A 13,911-nucleotide genomic window follows, 5' to 3' on the forward strand; every position below is an offset into this window, starting at 1 on the left:
GGTAGCACATCAACAATTAAGATCACTTTGGCTAGGATTGGCATTTTGGTCTCCCTTAGAAAATACAGGTACAACTAGCTTCTAAGAAGGGACTTTGATAATCAGAAGTAGACAAGTTTTGTTCTTTGTGTTTTCTTTCTGTCCATGGAAGCAAGGTGAAATGTATGAATAAGCAAAGAGATCCTTAAATTCTTACATTGTCTATTTTCTAACTTGAGGAAATTAAGTCAAATATTAAATCAGGTACAAGATGAAAAATTAGTTGGGAGGAGGTGAATATTCTTTAAAGTACACAAAGAACAGTATTGAGCTGGGATGAACATTTAATTATCAATATGCCCCCCATCTGCAAAAGCCTATTTTCAATGTCATAAAAAATATATCTAAGCCAGTCAGGTGCCTTGTGGCTCATGCCTGTAAGTCTAGCTACTCAGGAGGCTGAAATCTGAGGATCCGTGGTTCAAGCCAGCCCAGGCAGGAATGTCCGTGAGACTCTTACCTCCAATAAACCACCAGAAAACCTGAAGTGGCACTGTGGCTCAAGCAGTATAGTGCTCACCTTGAGCTGAAGAGCACAAAAACAGCACTTAATTGCATTTAAAAAGTATTTTTTGCCAGGTACCAGTGGCTCATGCCTGTAATCCTACCTACTGAGGAGGCTGAAATCTGAGTACAGTAGTTCAAAGCCAGCTTGTACAGGGACAGAAAAGTCAACAAGACCTCTATCCCTAATAAACTACTCAGAAAAAGCCAGAAGTGGTGCTGTGGCTCACATGGTAGAGTGGTAGCCTTGAGCAAACCAAGCTTAGGAACGCACCTAAACCCTGAGAACAGTCAGATAAAGAAAAAATAAAGTATTTATTAAGAACCCAGAAAGTTCTTTCATTGAAACTGTGCAATAAAAACCAGATCCATGGTTTGATTTCTACCCCATAAATTGATACCAAACATTAGAAGTCTTATTATTCAGGATAGACTTTATCTTGCTATATTACAAATTAATCCCTAATTCTTTATAGCTTGCCACAAAAAAGCTTTTTTTTTTTAATTTTGCTTTGTTTTGGTTTTGGTCACTCATATGAATGTTAATTTAAAGTCAATCATCTTCTTCATGGCTCTGGGCCCTGGATGCTTGCTTCCTCCTTCAAAATGCAGGAACCGTAAGCTAAACTGAGAGAGCATTCGAGACTCAAGGCTGGTCACTGCTCAAGCCAAAAGGAATATAGCGGGGCTGGGAAGGTGGCATGAAGCATGAAGCCCTGGGTTTGATTCCTCAGCTCCACATAAGCTGAAAAAGCCAAAAGTGGCGCTGTGGCTCAAGTGGTAGAGTGCTAGCCTTGAGCTGAAGAGCTGAGGGACAGCACCCAGGCCCAGAGTACAGGCCCCACATCCACAAAAAAAAGGAGGGGGGAACATAGTGTCTGCTGTTGCAAAAACTCAGGCACATGGAGTTAAAAACACTAACTACAGGAAGCAGAAGACATATAATCTCCTCTGGCATCCAGGCCACAAATAGACAACCAGAAAGTAGCACTCTATCTGCCAAAGGTAGCTGATTAAATGTATTGGGAAATCAGATACAGAGAGGAGCTGTGTCATTCTGTGTGGTTGGGAAAAGTTTTCCCATTGCAGTGGCAGAAGGGGGGAGCAGGGGTGGGGTGCTGTAGATTAGATTTGCTCTCAAGAATAGATCAGGTGGAGAACACAGGCCATATGGAAAGAACATTGTGATCAAAGCACTGAAGGTAGAGAGTAAGGTTGGTTACATTTTTAGATAATAGTAAGAAAATAGGCCTTCTGAACAGTCAGTGAATGAAGAAAGACAAGTATGCTCAAGCTGCTAGGGAATTAAGGTATTTTGCAATCAAGGACTTTTCACTAAGCACTGGTACGCCTGTCATCCTAGCTACTCAGGAGGCTGAGATCTGAGGATTGTGGTTCAAAATCAGCCTGGGTAAGAAAGTCCAGGAGACTCTTATCTCCAATTAACCACCAAAAAACTGGAAGTGGTGCATTGGCTCAAATTGATAGAGTGCTAGCTTTGAGCAAAAGAGCTGATGGATAGCACTTAGGCCCTGAGTTCAAGCCCCATACCCACAAAAAGATTAAAAACTATAAAACATTTCCATAGAGCAGTGTTATGGTTTGGGAAGCTAGACACCCAAGTCACCCTAAGTATTACTCCATGTCTGAGCCAGCTAGCGGGAAGCCACGCCCTCTTCTGAACTCATCCTGTTGCCCTAATTATCCAGTCACTAATCCTTATTGATTATACTTTCTACAAAGATCTCAAAGCCACACTTTCCTCTACCTTCTCACTCTCTCAGGACCTTATGATGGCTTATTGCTGCTGTGTGCTGAATGGTTATGTGCTTACCATTCTTAGGTTGAAACAGCAATTCCAGCATGGAGGTATCCGATGTTCACCCATGGGGCCATTGGGTGTTCATTAGGCCTTGAGTGTGGAGCTCACGTGATGAGATAAGTCATTTTCAAAGCAGAACTCCTCACCCTGTGAGAGACCAGCTACCAGGTGGTGGCCCACAAACCAGGAACACCACCACCATGATATGGGACTCTCAGCCACCAAGATCTATCAGAAATAAGGCTCTGTTGTGTTCACTGTATAGTCTGCGGTGTTTGTTATAGCAGCTCTCACTGACTGGCCTCTGTCCGCTGTGGCCCTACCTCCAGTCATTTTGCCACGTTGTGTCCCAGCAGGGCCTGTGCTACCTTCCCATCACATCTACACCAAACTATGATGGTGGCTGCTTACTTCATTCTTAAACATTCACATGGGATGTTCTTTTCTTTTCTTTTTTTTAACTAAAAGCCCTCTTAGTCTGTTTTTTGCTGCTATACAGACTGGGCAAGAGAGCGTGTGACAGAGAGAGAAGGAACGAGAGAACACATCCCAAGGGAGAGAGAGGAGGAAAGAGCTCTGGGACAGTAGCACCAATCCATTCATGACGGTGGAGCCCTCGTCCTCACCTACCTTATCGCCTGTGGTAAGGACTCGCCTTCCACTCTTTCCTACTTCATGGGAAAGTCCTATTTATTCTGCAAAGTCTCTTTGTAAAACAGCCTCACCCTGTCACCCTCATAGTAATTCCCTTCTCTCTACTTAAAAAAATTAGTTGACATTAACATCTATTAGTTCACGTTTGCTCATTTTCCAGCCATCACTGCCTGTCTAACATGAGCTGCACTGAAAGTATGTGCCTTCTGTAATAATAATAATAATTTCTATAATTAAAGATCATGGGATAGTAGAGATGTTTATAAAGAAGGAATAAGGAAGAGATTGTTACTTATCTGAAATAATTATGACCTCATTTATATTATTTCATTTAAAACAGAACAAAGTCTCTTATGAAAAAATAACATTCTTCACATTTAAAGGACAAACAATTCAAGGCACCTAGAAACTAAGCATTTCATTCACAGTCCTGCAGCAGCTGGGTAGTGGAACCATGATTTGAATTCAGGAGCTCAAAAACAGAATCTCTATAGGAAAGCTGCTCATGATGAGAAGAGCTCCAATATTAGAATCAGAGGAAAAGACACAGAAGGCAATTAAGACAGCTTTAGAGGAACAATAATGACTGAATGGCAACAAAAGGAAACACATAGATTAATATTCTTGCCCTTGGTGATCTAGAAACAGGCTGAGTTATCTGTTTGTAGGGGTCATTGTTCAGTATGTTTTAAAATACAAACCATACTTTATTAACTATATGCTTTTTCTGTGATTTGATTCAAACCTTTGACACCTTGAAAATAAATACTTCATTATGATAAATACTAAGCAAAGAAAACAATAAATTACCATCAGTAATTACAAAAATGAGCTATAGCCTAAGAAGAAAACATCCTGAAGAACCAGAAAAAATTACAAGTCTAAGAATCGACATCATTCTTTCTGTTTTAAAATAAAAACGTATCCACTTTTATTACATGTGAAAGTGTCTCTATCAATCAGTAATGCATTTATCAGTAGCTTGCCACTGATTCCTTCTCCTGTGAGTCAGGACAGAAAGGAGGTAAAGGAGAGTGAAAAGGGGAGGAGAAGAGAAACTAGAGAAAGGAGCAGAGGGAAGGGAAGGGAAGGGGAGGGGATGGAAGGAGGAAAGAAAGAAATGAAGGAAGCAGACTCCTGGCGCACAAGAGCTATGAATTCAGACTCATTTCTCAACCGAGATGTGTGAAACCCAGCATGTGAGACAGGGCTCTGTGACAGGTACCTAGGTACTGCTGCATATACAGAGTCTCTGAAAGCACTGCTAATCTCATAGCAAGCACGCACACGTGTGTGCTCACACACGCGTGCACACACACACACACACACACACACACACACGCACAGAGTGAGACACTGCCAACATACCAGGTTAAGATCAAGCAGACAGCATCTAGAAGAGCCTCTAAAGCCAACCCAGCAACTGAGAAGGCTATCAAGACTAGAACAGTAAGCTGGACCATGAAGTCACTCTAAAGGAGGAGGAAGTGGAAGAGGAGGAACTGGAAAGGAAGAGAAGGGAGGAGAAGTAGAGAAAAAAAGGACTCAAAATGTCACTGAGTGTTCCAAGCATGAAAGCAACCTAAAGAAACATATGGATTCAATAGAGTTCATCCTGCTTAAACAGAGACAATCTGGGAGAGGAGGGGCCAGACTGGGGTGGAGAACCTTCACCAGGCATCTGTAGCAATTCATTTGGGAGTTCCTGGGGAATGGGACAAGGGTGCCAGCAGTAATAATGACTCACTTATGAAGATGGGAAACAAATATTTATGAAAGAGAATCAACGGGACTTACATGGTCACATGTGGGGCTGGGATGAGGGAAAAGTGGTAGATACTTCTCAGGTTTTGTCTTTTAACAAGAGGGCAACATCATCAACAAACAAGAGATGCGACAGAAGTCCGGGTTCATTTGGGGATAACACCCATTCAGTGTCTGTGGACAGCTACACTGACTTGTCTTGGACGGAGTCAGATATGTGGGTCTTGAGCTCCAGTAAGAAATTATCAGGTGGATGGTGTGATCACAGTCAAAAAGGATACGTTGCAAGGGGGAAACAGAATCTTGAAGAAAACTAGCCCTTCATCTCTTCCTGTGTAAGCGCTATGTCGTGGAGTGATGAGTGCCCCCAGAGTACAGGCTGCAGTGGCCTGGGATCCAAGGTGGTTCACCACCCACATTTCAGGATACCTCAGGCAAAATGCAGTTAGGAAATGTTTTAAAGATATGAAGTCCTGAGTTCAGTTCCCAGTACTAGCAGTGTGTGTGTGTGTGTGTGTGTGTGTGTGTGTGTGTGTGTGTGTGTGTGTGTGTGTGTGCGTGTGTGTGTGTAACTTAAATAATATTTCATGCAACTGAGCCTAGAACGGTTGGAGTGATTCATAAAAAAAGAAAGGAAGGGGTAAAGAGAAGCGAGAGGTTCTTGAGAAGACACAAGGCGATGCCGTTATGAGCACAGGCAAAGGGTTTGGTGGATCTTTAACAGGAAGAGAGCCAGGAAAGGTACTGAAGTCAAAAGAGGAAATTCTAGAAGCAATACAAAGTAACCCTTTTCAAGACAAACCCAAGATTCTCATCATCAATTAGTGATAAAGTAAAACCTCTGGTTTCCATTCTAACAAGAACCCTAAAAGCACAGTGAGCAGTGGCATGTGTGTAGAGACAAAACCTCAGATTGTCATATACCTACACGAGGGCCACTAGACTTTACACACATTTGAATGCACAATGAGTATCTTTTTTTTAACCACGTTAGCATGAACAAGTCTAAAAATGAGTCTCACTTCTGTTGAAATAGACCAGAAAATACTTAGAGAACCAAATACCATGCATTTATTAAAGGCTGCATCCTTGGGGGTTGTTGCTGGACTCAAGAGAGAAAGAATAATTTATTACATTTGAATAGTGTTTGACTAGTGATTATTATACCGCATCCAGAATGCCTGTGAGAGATAGCCTCTGGATTCCCTGAGCCAATCCTAAAATCATGTTTCAATTAGGGATTAGAGATAGAAACTGGGAGTCTGTCTTTTATCCAGTTTCCAGATGATGGCAGAGAAAATCTGGTACTGTAGAGCACATAGCAAAGCTTCTAGGATATTATCTCTTGTCATATATGTGCCAATCATTAGTGAAGCTGAAATACAAAGACAGCTGGCTAAATAAAGACCCTCACCCATGCAAGCACTGAGCATCGATAGAAAGCTCTGGCTGTCAAATACACTGTTTGCATGCATCAACTCTCCTGGTCAGCACAGGGCCTCCAAATTTGATTACATTTAGGACAACTGACTCTAGTGCTTCTTAGTCTGATGAGGAAAAGAATACAAAATTAAGAAAAGGGAGTGGTTAAGAGGGATAGGTGAGATTGTTGAAGGGGATGATATTGATCATGATATATTGTATTCCTAAGCTGCTTTGTTGAATGGCAACTCCTTTGTACAATTACTTGAAGGTGTGTGTGTGTGTGTGTGTGTGTGTGTGTGTGTGTGTGTGTGTGTGTGTGTGTGTGTGTGTGTGTGTGTGTGTGTGAAATATCACACTAAAGGTATGTGAATCTGAAACTAGAAGGGGACCCAGAGATCTGGGTACAGAAATGCCTATGTATCAGTCAGTATAGGGTAATTGCTGTAACAAATAACCACAAATGTTCTGGTGGTTCAGCCCTGCATGATGGTTTCATGTGTTTGGGAGGGGGCATCAATCTGCTTTGCATAGTCATTCAGAAGATCCAGCCTCTTTCTATCCAGTGGTTCCTCCATCTATCAGATCCTAGTAGTTCTACCATGGATCTGCTACCTGTGGCCAAATGGGAAGAATCTGTAAAGGATCCTGTGAACATTTGTGCACTTTAGCCAGGGAGTGGGTGGTTTATTCCACCTCATTCCATACCAGAACTCACTTATGTCATTGACATGGCATTTAGCCATGGGCCTTCAGGGAAAGGAAGCGGGGTTGGTGAAGCCATAGTTCTAGCTCTGCTTCAGATGGTTACAGAGTGTTCCGTAGAACCAATCAGGGTGAGTACACCTACTGCCTGAGGCAGACAAGAAGTAGGATAATTCATTTCATTAAGTATAAATGCTTCAGGAAGAGTGAAGGATGTGTGCTTTCCTCTGAGCCCTTTCCTCCAGGGCCAGGTTTAAAAGATGACAGTTTGAGCCAATGACTCGGTCAGTAAAATCTGAGGAAAAACCTTTCCTACTGTGCTAAAGAGGGAATCCAGTGGGAGAAAAGTTGGTATCCGAGTGACACCATAAGGAAGGGTTATATACAATTTATGGAGTTCTAACCACTCCTCTCTCAGCCTTTTCTAGTCCTCATATTCACACTAGGAGATGTTCATCTAAAACTGGTGCAAACTTCCTTTGGACCCTAGATGACAGCAGCGCCAAATCTCGCACCAAGAACTCTAGAGAGAATTTTAGGACTTTGAGTACTTACAAGGACAGACAGGCCTCTCATTACCATAAGAGAGGAATAGTCTCACACCATAACCAGATCTAACATTAGCCTATACCTAGGCTAAAGGAAAGGCAGAAATGGACTGTTGTCACAGCAAATAGGGCATGACATCCTTTCTCCTCTTCTTCCAAGAATGAGGTAGCATTCACTCGAAGTTCACTATGTGCCGGGCATTGTACTTGTACACATAATCATATAACAACTCCGTGAAGTACATTATGTTATTATCTATATTTTATAGCTGATGGCTTTCATTCACCTCTAGAAAGGTTAAGTAACTTACCCAAGGTTACTCAGCTTGTAAGTATTCAAATACAGTTCTGACTTCAAGTTGTGTTTTAGATGACTCTGTTCTGCCATGGACGGTTTTTAAATGGAAAAGCAGTTAGTACAGTTAATACAGCAGTTAGTTAACAATAATAAGCAAAACAATTTACAAACTATTGTGTGATAAACACAAACATTGTCTAATATTGGCTTCCTTCTATTTCTTACTTCATTATCTTTATAATTGCCAGAAGGCTACCTGCAGATATATTCACCTATTTACTTTCAGCTACCTTCTTTCTCAAACCTATTTTTTTCTAGGAGACTCCCAGGGTATCTACTCTCCCTTGTGATGAATAAAGTAATAAGCCTTTTATCCTGGCAGAAGAAAAGATGGAAGGAGAGATTCCCAAAGTTGCATACTGATACTTTTGTATCGCAATGCACTGGTAGCAATGTTTGACGGTAATTAGCCTTTAGAGTGTTGGGATATCATGCAAAGAAAAGCAGCCTGATTGCTCTGTAGGCTGGAAAAGCATAGACGAGAACAGGTCAGATGGAACACAGCAAATAGGTTGCGAATGTTTGTGTGCAAGATTTGATCTTGGTGATGAAGAGAGGGTTAAAAAAAAATACAAGGTTATTCAGAGTCAAGTACCAAGCTGCTTTCAATGAGCTGCTCACAGACATCAGTAATGAACTCTTCAGATATCCTCCTCCAGACATCCCCAGTGTCCAGTTTATAACAAGACCGATAACTCACGTCTTGATCTTGGAAGCTACTTGCTCACTTCTCTTGACTTCAGGGCCAAAATGAGTGGTTTATTATTAATAGTCTGTTCCAAGAATGGCAACTTGTTTTAATAACTTGCATATAGTCAATGACTAAATTTCTGAAGAGATTGAAGGAAATCAAACCAAACAAATGAGCCAGGCTCAGTGGCTCAGGCCTGTAATCCTAGCTATTTGGGAAACAGAGATCAGGGAATTGCAATTGGAGGCCAGCCTCAACAAGAAGAAATTTGGAAAATTCCATCTCAACTAATGGCTGAGGGAAGTGGCTGATGCCTATTATCCCAGCTACAAGAGCCTCACAGTGTCTGGGCACAGGCGTACTCACCTACCCGCTATCCCCAGTAATGTGGGAAACTCAAGTAGGAGGGTGGAAGCCCAAGCCAGCTGGAACATGAAAAGTGAGATCCTACCTCAGAAAGAAACAGCATTCAAAGGAGACCCCTGCTGTTGGTGGCTCATGTCTGTAATCCTAGCTACTCAAGAGGCTAAGATCTAAGGATCATGATTGGAAGCCATCCCAGCCAGAAAAGTCCAGGAGACTCTGATCTCTAATTAATCACCAAAAGACTGGGAGGAAAGACATGGTTCAAGTGGTAGGTGCTACTACCTAGCCTTGAGCAAAAATGGTAAGGGGCAGTGCCTAGATCTTAAGTTCAAGCCTCACGACTGGCACAAAAAAGAAAAAACAAGAAGAGAGCCAAGGCCCTAACTTCAACCAGTATTACATATATGTATGTATGTATCTATGTATGTATATGTGTGTGTACAAAGAGATGTATGTACATCCCATTTAGAGGCTGTCCTAGTAACGAGAAAAAATCAAGCATGAACTGGAGACTGTATCATCTTCCGTGACCTTTAGGCCAACTACGTTTTCTGAAACAAGAAGCAAGATTTCATTCAATCAACAAACACTGGTTAACAGCTGGCTCTCTCTTTTTTTTTTGGAAACCTCTGGCAGATTGCTAGTGCTGACATTGGGGCCTCCATTACCCCGCAATGTCCAGTTTCCATCCAGCAACGCGCTCATGCCGGACCACACTTCTCCCATGAAACCAGACAGACCCCAGCTCACTTGGCAATGGCGAGGCTGAGGTCTAGAAAAGTCACATCCACGCCCAATTCCCGTACTGGTACTTGGGATCCAGTCCTGTAACAGAAAATCCAGAAGCCAAAACGTCTCACGGAAGGGGCTGAGGGCCACGCCTCAGACTTTGGGGCTTACTTGTGACAGGGCTGCTGGAGGCAGGAGGAGGCGCTGGGTCAGCAGTTTCGCTTGGTTTCAGGAAAAGACCCTGAATGCCAACAGTGGGATTCCAGAGGCTTCTGTGTCCTTCTAGACAGGAGACATCAGAGATCAGGGTCCGTGGTCCAAGGCAGGCGCAGGGACCCGCGGACCATGAGGAGTTCCCCCTGCCCCCTTGGCCACTTGCAAGTCTGGGCCAAGGCTGGGTGCTCTGACTTTCTTTTTTCTTTCTCAGTTCCACCCCCACAGGCCGCTTCCCTGCTGGAGCCTGAGCTTTTGGAACACGGAAGACAGGCGGGTGGAGTGTGTGGCTCTCAGTTACCACAAGCTGGGAGAAGCTGAGGAGGGAGGGGAGAGGGGTGCGGGTGCCAAGCGCAGCACCGCAGTGCACGAGCGCCACGCCCCCCCCATCCCCACCACCACCGGGGGGGGGTCTCATCACACCTACGCGAACCCCGAGGGCTGAGCGCCTCCCTCCTCCTCCTTCCCCTCCCTCCACCCGCGTGCTGGGGGACTGGGAGGGGGCAGGGCGGGGTGGGGCGCACCGGAGACCCGCCCCCACACCGATCCCGCCCACCCCCAGCGGATTGACAGACCCAGGACACCGCCCCAACCAATGAGCGCGTGCCGGGGCGGGCCCTGGCCCCGGCGGCTCCGGCTACTTATCGAGTCCTCGGCGCGGTGGGGTAAAGCAGAGCGGAGCAGGGGAGCGCCCAGGTGGACCTGACGCCCCAGCCAGCGTCGAGGCGAGCGCACCGGACACCGCGCCGGGACCTCGCCGCGCCGGGCACCGCACCGTGCCGGGCAGGACTCGCTCGCTCGCTCGCTCGCTCCAGCCGCCCTTCCGCACCCATGGGGACTAGGAGACTTTAAAGGAGTTTGGGGGTCTCAGGAGCAGGGAAATCACGGGTATGGAGCCGGGGGTTCGTCTTGGTGTTTGGAAATGGGTTGGCCTCGTCCGGTGGTTGTTGGGCTGCTGGGCTGGGCTGAGGGGCGCGCGGGGGTGGAGGGGAGGTTGAGGTGACAGCGGACCCCCCACACACACACACTAGTGTCCCCACATGGGCTCCCCCCCCCTTCCTGGCTCTTTGTTAGGTTATTTTATAGACCCAGCAGCCTCGCCCTGGCGCAGTCGGATTGGCTGGGCTGGGGAGAAGGCGAGCAAAAGTGAGCACGGAGCTCCTACCTGCTGGCGTGGGCAGGTGTGCTCCTGGGGCGCTTTGCGTGATCGGCAAGTGTGCAAGCTGCTTGGGGGGTGGGGGGGTACGGAGGTGGGGGCGATCGCCTGTGTCAGTGTGTCGGTGGTCGCGAAGGTTGGTCGTCGTGGGTGTCTGTGACATGATCCGTGTGTGGGTGCGTGTGTCTGTGTGTCTCGGTGTATGTGTCGCCAGCTGGGGCTCTCCTCCCCCAAAATGTGGGGCTGCAAAAAATGTTGCTCGTGTCCGGTGCCTGGCTGGTTGTCATTGTGGGAGTCGCTGTCACGGGTGGGTGGGTGTGGGTGGGGAAGGGGAAACCTCGTGTCAAAGCCCAGCCGGGCGGGCGGTGGGCGAGCGTGGAGACCCCCACCGCGCGGGCGCAGCAGCTGGCTCGCAGGGGTGCCTGGCGCCAGGCCCCCCGCCCCTCCCAGCGCCCCCCTGTCCCTCCCGGGGTGGCTGCCCCCCTCCACGCTGCCACCGTCTCAGCTCTCCTTCCCGGTGGGACCTGGCCAGCCCGCTGGCCATTCTGTGTTGGAGAGTTTACACCTGGCTTCCCGGGCAAGGTCAGAAGCTCAGCTGGCGTGGGCTCCGGTTGGCTGACTGGTGATTTTCTCTTTCTGTCTCCTGCACCCTCTCTTCCCTGCCCGAGGAAGGCCCGGGGGATGAGGCTGGCGCTTGGTGGTCCCAGCACTGGTCTGGTGGGCAGGTAGCAGGTCCCGGGCGGGGGAGGGGAGGGGAGAGGCAAGGAGGGAAGGAGGGGAAGGGGGAGAGCTGTGCCTCTCAGGGAAGGACACCGGGAGGGTCACCCCCCAAATTCTGAAGGCGCTGCTCCTCTTCCCCTCGCGCAGATCCCAGTTCCTGGCCTTCTTCGCCCGGGGCCGTGTCATTGATGGGCAATCAACTGGACCGCATCACCCACCTCAACTACAGCGAGCTGCCCACGGGGGACCCGTCTGGGATCGAGAAGGACGAGCTGCGGGTCGGGGTCGCTTACTTCTTCTCCGATGAGGAGGAGGACCTGGACGAACGCGGGCAGCCGGACAAGTTCGGCGTGAAAGGCCCCCCGGGCTGCGCCCCTTGCCCAGAGAGCCCTAACCGCCGCCACCACCACCACCACCACCACCACCACCATCACCACCACCACCACCACCACCAGTTGCTGCACCAGCTGCTTCTCAACGAGACTCAGGTGTCCGCCTTTCGGGGCCAGGAATGCATCTTCTCCAAAGTGCCCAGCGACGGGCCCCCTCAGGGCGCCGACGGGAGCGTGTACCCCGCGTCCGCGCTGCCCGCGCTCTGCGAGCCGGGCGACCTGCTGGAGCTGCTGTGGCTGCGGCCGGCCCCGGAGCAGCCCGCACCCGCCCCGCACTGGGCCGTGTACGTGGGCGGCGGGCAGATCATCCACCTGCACCGGGGCGAGATCCGCCAGGACAGCCTGCACGAGGCGGGCGCGGCCACGGTGGGCCGCGTGGTGAATAGCTGGTACCGCTACCGCCCGCTGCTGGCCGAGCTGGTGGTGCAGAACGCCTGCGGCCACCTGGGCCTCAAGAGCGAGGAGATCTGCTGGACGAACTCGGAGAGCTTCGCCGCCTGGTGCCGCTTCGGCAACCGCGAGTTCAAAGCCGGGGGGGAGGTGCCCGCCGGCTCGCCGCCCTACTATCTGCAGGTGCAGCTCGGGGAGGACAAGGTGCACACGGCCCGCTTCCACAGCCTGGAAGACCTCATCCGCGAGAAGCGCCGCCTCGACGCCAGCGGCCGCCTGCGCGTGCTCCAGGAGCTCGCCGACCTCGACCTCGTGGACAAGGAGTAGCGGTCCCCGGGGTGGGGGTCCGTCCGTCCGCCCCCGGCCCCGTCCCGGGGCGCCCTGCTCCCATCCCCTCCACCCCCAGCCCGCAGTCACCGGGTGTGGAGGAGAGGGGGGGGGGTCAGTGCGGGGACGGGGGAGGGGGTGGGGAGGGGGGTGCGACCTCGCTCTCCCCCGGCCTGCGGCCCGGGGTGGGTGGGGTGGGGGTGGGGGTCTCCGGAACTGAGCCCCGGACTCGGCGCGCGCCTGGAGACCGGGACACAGTATCTGGAGCGTGCTGCGTGCGCTCTCCCCTTTGGATCTAAGCGGGAATGGCCCGAGGGGAGCCGGGGCGAGACTCTTTTTTGGGGGGAGGACGTCCCCCCACCCCCACCCCCGGGGCACGACTGCCCCGGGCTGCAAAGGCACCATCAGCTGCCCCAGATGTGACGCGCAGGCCCGCGGAGGAGGACTGGTGTGTTCGGAGCGCGCACACGCGCTTCCCGAACGAGGGGTCCCCCGGGCTGCAGAATCCCCAAGAAATCCAGCGTGGATGGTGACTAGTGCCCAGAAGAGAGCACTCGGGGACCCCTGCGAGGGGCGGGTAATCCGAAGACTGCCCGGGACTCGGCAGCTCTCCACTTCCCAGGTCTCGGGACACAGCATTCCAGGCTCCCGGCTACGCTTAGATAGGTTGATAGGTATTATTCGTATTATTATTATTTTGCTTCCCATTGTTTGCATCAAAGGAAGCAGAAGCCAACCCCCGACCCGCGTTTGCCGGGGGTTGGGGGGGGGTGTCCCGGGGACGGGTGGAAGGGGAGCGTTCCAGGTCCCTCTCGGGAGGAAAATGACGCAGCTCCTTGGAGGAGGAGAGCCGGCCCCGCCTGGGAAACACAGCAAGTTACCGGATGCCTGAAACTTGGAGAAGGGCGCTCAGTGTGCTGAACTCTAGATCGCTGCCTCCTTGGGCTGCATTTTAAAACTAAATAATAAATAAATTAATAAAAGGCATTTGTTTTAAGAATTTGGACAGAAGGGGGACGGGGCAGGGGAAGACCCAGCAATAGTCTAGAAAACCAGCCTTGGGACCACCACATAGCCCGTGTATTTAGTTTGGCTTTTCCTGCCATGGAGG

At 49.4% G+C, this 13,911-nt stretch overlaps 1 protein-coding gene across 3 annotated transcripts; it reads left to right on the forward strand.

The window, feature by feature from the left end:
• Window positions 1–10,461: 10,461 nt before the first annotated feature.
• Window positions 10,462–12,920, forward strand: Lratd1 (LRAT domain containing 1). 3 transcript variants are annotated; one of them, XM_070015285.1, is made up of 2 exons: window positions 10,462–10,703; window positions 11,839–12,920. In XM_070015285.1, the coding sequence occupies exon 2, from the start codon at window positions 11,880–11,882 to the stop codon at window positions 12,798–12,800; it is 921 nt and encodes a 306-aa protein (XP_069871386.1). In that variant the 5' UTR covers window positions 10,462–10,703; window positions 11,839–11,879; the 3' UTR covers window positions 12,801–12,920. The 3 variants fall into 3 exon arrangements, with proteins under 3 accessions (XP_069871386.1, XP_069871388.1, XP_069871387.1); XM_070015287.1 differs by lacking the exon at window positions 10,462–10,703 and adding an exon at window positions 10,937–10,996; XM_070015286.1 differs by lacking the exon at window positions 10,462–10,703 and adding an exon at window positions 11,516–11,593.
• The last annotated feature ends 991 nt before the right edge of the window (window positions 12,921–13,911 follow it).

Source organism: Dipodomys merriami, unplaced genomic scaffold, assembly GCF_024711535.1.
Source record: "Dipodomys merriami isolate MVZ:Mamm:240054 unplaced genomic scaffold, mDipMer1.0.p SCAF_110, whole genome shotgun sequence".
NCBI classification, from domain to species: Eukaryota; Metazoa; Chordata; class Mammalia; order Rodentia; family Heteromyidae; genus Dipodomys; species Dipodomys merriami.